The sequence below is a fragment of the Chamaea fasciata genome, unplaced genomic scaffold, assembly GCF_029207755.1.
Source record: "Chamaea fasciata isolate MVZ Bird 193981 ecotype frontalis unplaced genomic scaffold, bChaFas1.0.hap1 SCAF_1, whole genome shotgun sequence".
Taxonomy (NCBI): domain Eukaryota; kingdom Metazoa; phylum Chordata; class Aves; order Passeriformes; family Sylviidae; genus Chamaea; species Chamaea fasciata.
The window spans coordinates 7,097,929-7,106,840 of NW_027094086.1; the positions used below are offsets into that span (position 1 = coordinate 7,097,929).

General features: G+C 42.1%; 1 protein-coding gene across 2 annotated transcripts in view; it reads right to left on the reverse strand.

Moving 5' to 3' along the window:
• The window catches only part of KHDRBS3 (KH RNA binding domain containing, signal transduction associated 3), a 90,452-nt gene extending 85,966 nt beyond the window's left edge, over positions 1 to 4,486 (reverse strand). For both annotated transcript variants that reach the window (XR_010719340.1, XM_066175561.1), the window contains exon 1: positions 4,023 to 4,486. Coding sequence is in view for 1 of the 2 variants with exons in the window: in XM_066175561.1 (XP_066031658.1) it covers positions 4,023 to 4,110 (88 nt within the window). In the remaining variant the exon portion in view is untranslated. The remainder of the gene's footprint in view (positions 1 to 4,022) is intronic.
• Positions 4,487 to 8,912: the final 4,426 nt, after the last annotated feature.

An 8,912-nucleotide genomic window follows, 5' to 3' on the forward strand; every position in this document is an offset into this window, starting at 1 on the left:
GCTGGGAAAAAAAAAAAAAGTTAGACCACTAATATCCTCCACAAAGCAGTGAGTACACTCCCTCACACTCCATTCTCCTGTATATTTAGGGAGGTACAGCTCTGATTATTGAATTCCCAAGCAAAAATTTGACACAAGAAACAGCAAGCCCCTGCTGATCACCACTAGATACGTGGCTCAGGGAAGTCATTCAACACACAGTTAGCACATGCAGCCACCTACTGATAGGAAGGCTTGGTATTGCCCTATATTGTCTCATTGACATTTTAAAGGAAGCTTTGCCAACTTCAGATACTACCTCAAATCTCAAAGCAGCTAAAATGAAGAAAGAAGGAAGAATTCCAGAGGTCCACTCTGCACAAGAGAGTTATCTTTCTGCAATGGCAGCAGCCCTAACTTTCATTATCTACACAATTCATTATCGACACAAACCAAACAACTGCCAAGCCCCCATTTTCAGGTCTCCCCTGCTAGAAATCTGGTATCACCATCTTTTATTTACAGTTAGCTTCTTCCATCTGCAGTTTCACATACTTCATTCAACATTCACAAACTGCTCGTCTTGAATCACTACTATAAATAAATGTGAAAGAAGGTAAAGTAACTTTTCTCTCAGGGATCTTCAGTATTTTTAGAGCATCACTCATGAACCAAGTTACGACAATCAACATTACGCTTGCACATTTACCAGCATTTACATACAACCACAACCACAAAGTCAGCCTTCGAAATAAGGCTTGATTTCAGAATTACCATCACTCCTACAGAGAGAAATATTTTTCAGATTTTGCATAAAGATGAGCACAAGAGTTGAAAACAGGAAAAATACAAATGTATTAAAATCTTGCTTCTTCACAGAATCTCATTTTTCCCAAGGTTCTTCATTTACAGAACTTACTATAAGCTAATAACTGAACAAAATGTACCAGTTCCCACTGTCTGGTACAAGCTGCAAATTAATCCTATTAGCATGGTCATCTTACTACACATGCAAATAAGTTTACTTTCAATCTATAGCATGCTTAATGGTTCAGAGGCAAAAAAAAAAAATCCCCTTTTTAGAATGGCTTAATGTTCAAGCATTCAAATACATCCTAATTAGAACAAGGGATAAAATCTAGTCTACTGGAAAAGATCCCCACCGTTCTAAGCAGCAGCTAAATGTTTCAATGACTGTTTAAAACAAAAATTTAAGCAATAGGTATTGCATTTGTGTCAATGAGACAGGGCATCAAATCCTTGAACAAAGTTCTCAACAAGAAAAATCAGGACTTACTATTTGAGCAGGAACATTGAAGGATACTGATATTTGATTTTAGTACTCTCAAAACAAGGTTTCAAGATGGAAAAATTTGTCATATCTTAATTCAGAAAGACTGATTAATAATACTGCCCACAAAAATATTCTTACAGCATCTCAGTTATTTCCACATTATTCTTTTTTAACTGAAATGTTATGCAGGAACTTGAAGCAGGTCAAGCTCCACTTTTTAAATTTAAAATTATGTAATTTACGTGTACACAAATTATAATGTGTAATTATAATCATAATATGCAAATTAATCCACTTCCATTTGAAAACTATAATTACCACATTTCAGAACTCTAGACCCAGAATTTTCCCTAGAAACAAAATTTCAACATGACTGGAAATTTGTTAGCAATTTGGCTCTTCTGTCTAAGCATAAACAGACCTGAATTGCCTCAGCATCTCAGAAGGATTCTACTTCATCCATACAACTCTAACAAGTTACTCTTGAGTTTCTGAAGAAAACCAGCTGATGTACAGTATTTCAGTTTAAGTAAATACAGATAGCAAATTTAATACCATTAAGACACCAAAATGCTATTACATAATTAAGGTGGTTATTTAAAGCACTTAAAACCTTTGCTAAGACATTCTCACAGATACCCATAAGAAGCCAAACTTGGAAACATGTTTCATTCTAAACTTAAAAGATAAACAAATCCAGTTAAAAAAATGAGACAAGTTATTTCATTTGCTTCCACACAAACAAATACAGAAAATACTCAGTGGACCTGGCACACAAAATCCAAGCCAGAACCATTACATATACATTTCCACTAATAACTGTCATTCATTTAAGCACACAAAATTATTATAATTGAGAAAAAACTAATCCCTGATAAAGTTAGTGTCATGGCAGGATGGATTTGTAAAACATCCCCTCCTGAAGTTGTATTTCCCACCTGTATTATACAGTCACTTCATTTTATCTAGCTCTTTGGTGATTCTACTATTAAACTGTCTATTTTACCTAGGTATTATACAAATCTCCATTTTAAACTACAGTTAAACAGCTGATTAGTCACCCATAATCTTTCTTTTCCCCATCTCTAACATGTGAAACACTTCAGATATAATCCAAGACATCACTTTCAAAGTAAACAAAAAATCAAGACACCTACTAGATTACAGAAGCCGGATGCACATACATTTACATTTTTTCACTGACAGTATAATTTTTTTTTTGGAGCTGAATGGAGGCATGTAGATACCATGATGAAAGGCAAAAGTTTCAGTCCTCCAATTTATCATTTCAATGAGAACCTCAAAAAATATCATGAACTCAGTCAAAAGGACAGATTTACTTAACACTGTTTACAAACTAGTAAACCACATACTTCTGTAAGTCCCTGGAATAATTTATAGATGCAAAAAAATCTTCATTACCTGGAGAGGAACTTCAATAATTTGTAGCCATTAAGTTTAATTTTTACAAGTTTTTTCATTTACAGCAAACACAGCAAAAAGCTGCTTTTTAAACATAATTCTCCTTTTCCTACAACCAACGGGGACATTTTTATAGATTCAAAGTTTGGGAAAAATATGCAAAATATCAACCACCCATGGACATGGACCTCCAATTCACTTAGCATATGCATTCCACAGCTGAACCTGCCACAGCTACCCCTAACTCCAGAGTATTTCATACAAAGGCAGTCTTTCTTCTGATTCTGAGACAGGCGTTTGCATCTGTTACACATTAAAACCTACAACCCATTAGAAGAACCCACATCAACTTAAACTTGTTCCTGTTAGAGGATGTAAAGTACGCCAAGCATGGCTTTGTAATCATTGCAATTGACGCTAAAATAATTTTGGCTGTCAGTATGTTTGGCGTATATTAGATGGTCAGTTCCATAGCTTATTTCACTTGAGCATCCTAAGCACTAGATAAAGCATTTGTCTCTCCAGAACAGTACTTGAAAGTCACCTGTCAATTATACAGTATCACCAAATGTACTTTAAATCATACTTTAATTTACACAGAATGACTTTTCTAGTCAGTATTGCATCACTGAAACAAAAAGCTAGCACTTCAAAGCACATCTGACATGACAGATGCAGAAGGGGTGGGAGTAATTTATTATCTGGAGTTATATAATTGCAAAACAAAATACGCTCCATGTTTCTTTGAAGGTTTACTAAAATGTATTGTTGGTTCCTTAATACCTTAGCCGCAGAGCCCAAAGTTTCTAGGAAAGGCCATCGGTAGTAGGCTCGCTCTTAGGAAGCCTCTCACGCATGTAAACAATCGGCTGTTCATTGTTCAGAAACGGGGTAAAACAGGGAAACCTTCTGGGGTTTTAACTGACGTGCAGCCCGAGCAGTGCCCAGCAGACCCAGCCGTCTTACAGAGCCATTCAACCCAGAATAATCTATAACTCCAGCAGTGAGCGATGGCAGAGAAAACATGATGGAAGAGGGGCAATGCGGGAAGGCATCCAGCGTCCACGACTGCCCGGCAGGGGAAGGGGAAGGCGCCGGGAGCCGACAAACACCGACAGCCTGAACACAACAAACCCCACCAAGCGGTGCAAGGCAAGGGAGAACCCCTCATCGAGAACCTCACCAGGAGCCTGAACACAACAAACCCCTCCAAGCGGTGCAATAAGGAACGGTGAACCTCCGGCTGAGCATCCGCGGCGGCCGCCGCTCGCTCCGGTCCGTCCCCACCGCGGGACAAGGCGCCCCGCTCCGCCCCGCCGCCCCTCACCTTGGTTGACCAGCCGCAAAGCGTGGGTGAAGGACGGGTCCAGCGAGTCCTTCTCCGCCATCAGCTCGGGCAGGTACTTCTCGTCCATGGCAGCGGCGGCGGCCCGGAGCGGCAGCGGAACCGGTGCGCCCGCGGGGAACGAGCGGGTCCGAGTCCCAGGCGGAGGTAAATCCTCGGAGGCAGCGCTTCCCCCTGGCCGCCTCCCGCCCGGGGCTGCGGGGACGCATCCAGGAGGAAGCGCCGCAAGCCCCCGGCCAGGAGGTGGGAGAAAAGGGGCGCGGGCTGGGGGGGCGCCCCCCTTCAGCGGCCAAGGGGCGCGGACAAATCACTCTGCGGAAGCGCAGAAGGAGCTAAGACGGGGAAGAGACGCTGACCCAGGCAAGACGGGGGCTGCGCACACAATAAGAGACTTCGGCGGCGGCAGGCGCTGCGCACCAGCCCGCACAACAAACACCACGCCCGGCGACACCGCGCCGACTGAGCGGGGAAAACGCGCCGCACTAGGTTTATATACCGCTCTAAACCACGCCCCCCGCGGCCGCCTTAGCCCCGCCCAGGAGCGGTACCCCGCCCCAGCCCCTTCCAATGGGCGGGGATAGCAGAGCCCCCCAAGTGTCGCCGCCTTGCTCAAGTGAAGGCTTCCATTGGATAGCGTGCCCTGTCAGTCAGAGACGATGTGCAGCTTCTCATTGGTCGCTGCTGCTGGCCCAGCCTCCCCGCGGTCGGTGTGGGGCCGGGGCTGAGGGAGCGCTCTCAGAGCGGCTCTGTGCCGGGAGCCGCGCGGGAGGTGTTCAGCAGCGGGGCTGTGCCTGGATCGGCGAGAACCGTAGAGCCCCTCATCCCCTACAGCGACCCTTCCGACACAAGAGTCTCCTTCGGGGCCCTCCCCGGGCCGTAGGATCTGTGAGAGGTGTCGGGGATCCAGGACGTCCTTTCCGTCCCTGTCAGATCTTACAGAGAAAGGCAGATCTTGTATTGAAAGGGGTGCAAACGCGATTTAATTTTCTTTTTTTCTTGCCCCAAACAGCGTATCCTCTATCCAGCGTTCTATACTTGCACCTCCAGTAATACAAACCACTTATAAATACCAGCCAGAAAACCGTATTTCTGTTGAGTTGCCCAGTCGTGCGGCTGGAAGTGGGTTTGGGATTCACCCTGTTCTAAAACAGGGAAGAGGAGCAAAGTTTAAAAGACGTTGCTCAAGCCTATTTTCCTATTTTTTCAGAGGATGCGTTTGTTATACTTGGTCATGATTCACTCTGTTCTTTAGCTTTGTGACTTTACATCGCTTCCTTATTAGTCTTTAGGTGTCTCGACAATGAATCTTGGGTGACAAAAGCCCGGAGGAAGCCAGACCAGCTCTGCTCTGTCAGAGAGCACAAGGACAAAGCAGAGCAAAATTACTAAATCACTGAAGCCAAACCCATAAAGTAGCATTTTAAATCACTGCTTACTGGAAAAGCCAATAAAGAACTTTGATGATCTAGACTTAAAAGACCACTGAAAATACTTTCACATCTGTGAATTGAATAACCATATGTTTACTTCTGTATTTCATGAAAAAAAAAAATTTGCAATGTGTCTTACTCATATCCTTGCAATACAGGAAGGAAAAAAGCTCTGAAAAGGTGAACCAGCATGAGAAATGCTCACTAAAGCTTTGAAGCAGAGATTAAGGCTCCCTTCTCAGAACTGCAAGTGCTCTTTCACCCTGAAAACCAAGAGGCTATATTTTAAGATATCTTATTCCTTGTTGTATTTCACAGATTGCAATACCCCATGAAACAATGTCTGGTATGTTGCAACATGAAGCATACTCAATTTATACTCTCTACGCAACCATTCCAAATAAATCTTGATCCAGAATGAGCAGAATAAAATTTTCGAAGTTCTATTTAAAAAATTCACTTGCATGACATCAACCTCAATGGATAGAACTAAAGCATACAAGCAGCTGGAAGAAGTTGAATTAAAACAAATGTTTTTTTCCAACCTTCTACATACATCTTCTATATAAAACTACTGAAATACAGCCATCTGTTGTGAAACAGGCAGGCACAAACAACTCTGACACAGAACAATATGTAGGAGTGTAATCTTTATTGAGTGACCTGGAGCAAAAAAATCCCTATTTTGCCAGTTAAGCTTAAATGTGCTTGAAGTCGTACTAAAGAATGCAGGACCTCAGACAGAAAGGTAGCTATGTTATTACAAATTGTGTAAAACACAATGCACCTTTCTTGGAAAGAATCATATTCTCCCTGGTAACTGATTAAATAAACATTTGGTGTTTCAAGAAACCGCAGTATTTCTTCCCAAATTGTAACAGTTTCCTCTGGCTTTCAGAAGAGAAAGACTGACTGGAAGTCTGAAGACTTGATTCTCTCCAGTTCTGTAATAATATAAGAATTATAAAATTATCCACATTGTACCCCATTGTTCAAACTCAAACCTGCACATAACAAGTGCAGGATATTTTTTTCTCCAATGAAATTCACTAGGATGCAATAAAATAAAACGAGGGCAGAAAGGATGGGAAATTAAGAGCCTTGGGCCCTAGAAAGCAGACCAGGATGTGGTTAGCTGGGAAAAGCCTGCTAAGCATCACTTTTACTGTCCAGGAAACGCAGGAAACACCATCTGTGTAAGGACTGGTTGCTTTCTTACTGCTGAAATCTATGCAAAGCTTGAAAAGCAGCTTGCTCAGGGAGCTGCCCAGTAAGTATTAGCTGTAGGATTCATGAATATTGAAAAGCCATGAGTCTAAACTTGAAAACTCGTAACTTAAATGTGTTTTCTCTCTAACAGTGCATGCCTTCTTTGCTGTTTAATGCATGTGATGGTCTCAGGAAGTTAGTTTGGTAGGTGGACATCATTCAGGAACCATGTCAGACTAATATCCATTACTCCTTTTTAAGCACCAGTTATCTGACCTGACAGTGTGCCTGCCTATCTATAGTTTAAAATTGTAGGTGCCGAAATTAATATTCATATGTGCTAGAAGTATTATGATGTGTTGGTATCTTTACTCTCAAGAGTGAGATTCACTTTCTTGTACCAATAGGATGTGAGGGGACCATGTGTAAAGAGGCAGAAACTGAGCTGTGTCCTCTCTCTGGATTATGGATTCTGCACAAATTAATTGACTTACATTTTCTTTGTTTTTTGGATCAACATAACAAGCAGTAATTTCACCATTAAGTCTTTGTTCCAAATATTGCAAGTACAACTAAATATTTGTCATTTCCATGGAATCATTGATTGCTTTGGGCTGGAAGGGTCTAGTCCAGTTCTGCTCCTGCAATGAACAGGGACACTTCAACCAAATCAGCTTGCTCAGAGCCCCATCAAAACTGACCTTGAATGTTTTCAGGGATGGGGCATCCAGCACCTCACTGAGCAACCTGTTTTAGTGTTTCACCATGCTCATTGTAAAGAATTTCTTTATATCTAGTCTGGGTCTACTGTCTTTTACTTAAAAACCATGATGCCTTGTCCTATCACAACAGCTCCTGCTAAAATGTTTGTTCTGATCTTTCTTATAAGCTCCCTTTAGGTATTAAAATGCTGCTAATAAGGTGTCTGTCCCCAGAGCCATCTCTTCTGCAGGGTGAGCTGTCCCAACTCACTCAGCCTGTCTTCACAGGGAACATGTTCCAGACCTGACCATCTTTGTAGCCTCCTCTGGACCTGCAATAGATCTATATATTTCCTGTCCTGAGGACCCCAGAGCTGGATGCAGCGCTGCAGGTGAGGTCTCATGAGAGCAGAGCAGAGAGGCAGGATCACCTCTTTCACTGTGCTGCCCACAGGGATCTGGATGCAGCCCAGGACAGGGTTGGCTTTGTGGGATATGAGCACACCACAGTCAGTGACAGCTGTGCATGATCATTGAATAGATGGAACACTTGTCACAGGAGAAAAAACCAAACAGAGTGGACAGTAATTTAGGCAAAATCAACCTTGTGGTTGGGATCTACTACAAGGCACCCAATCAAGGGGAATCTGTTGACACAGCACCCTCATTCCAGGTACAGAAGGCACTGCACTCACAGGCTGTCACCCTGCTGGCATCATTTCCAATTCTGTGGTAGACTTTACATGCCTCCAATGTAGTTTTTGCCTCTCATTAACTCCTGGGTTGCTGATTTAAATCTCAGACCACAGCAGACTGTTACAGAATCATTATTTATTTGAGACTTCAAGTCACTAAAATGCGCACAGCTGAAGACCTGTAGAAGCAGGGTCTGTTTGGGGAAGAGTTTGTTGCAAATACCACATTTAGTGATTGATATGACTTACTACACTTCTGACTAGCATGTTGCAAAATGGATTCTGGTTTCCTTAATATTACAGTGTGTTAATTGCCAATTTCTATTAGGCATGACCAAAGTACAATTGCACTCCTTTCTCCAACATTCATGTGCCTTTTTCTTCCTTTTTTTTTTTTTAAACTTGCATGTGTTTTAAAATATGAAAAAAAAGAGTGTACTGTCATATCAAAACATCCATGACCAATTGTTTTCAGAAGCATTTCTCTAAAACTTCGCATCTTTCTCTTTTAAACATTTTGCCTCATCGTTAAAAATTTAGGCTTTCTATGGACCTAATCAATGTAATCAGCCAAGTTAAGGTAGAACAGTGCATAGAATGTATGGGGCCGGTAGAGCTAAATGATTACATCATCTGGAGCAGGTCACTTTACTTTCTTTCTGGGTCTTAAAGGCTAACACACTGTATCAGAACAGTCCCTCCAATTTCTAGTGCAGTAATTGAGTCAACACATTGCACTGAGCTCACCACCTTTGCCATTATATTCAAGTATGCCATGATCTGAAGGGTTTTTTTCTTTCCTCTAGATATTTTGCTAATGGCAGTTGTAGTAGTGCA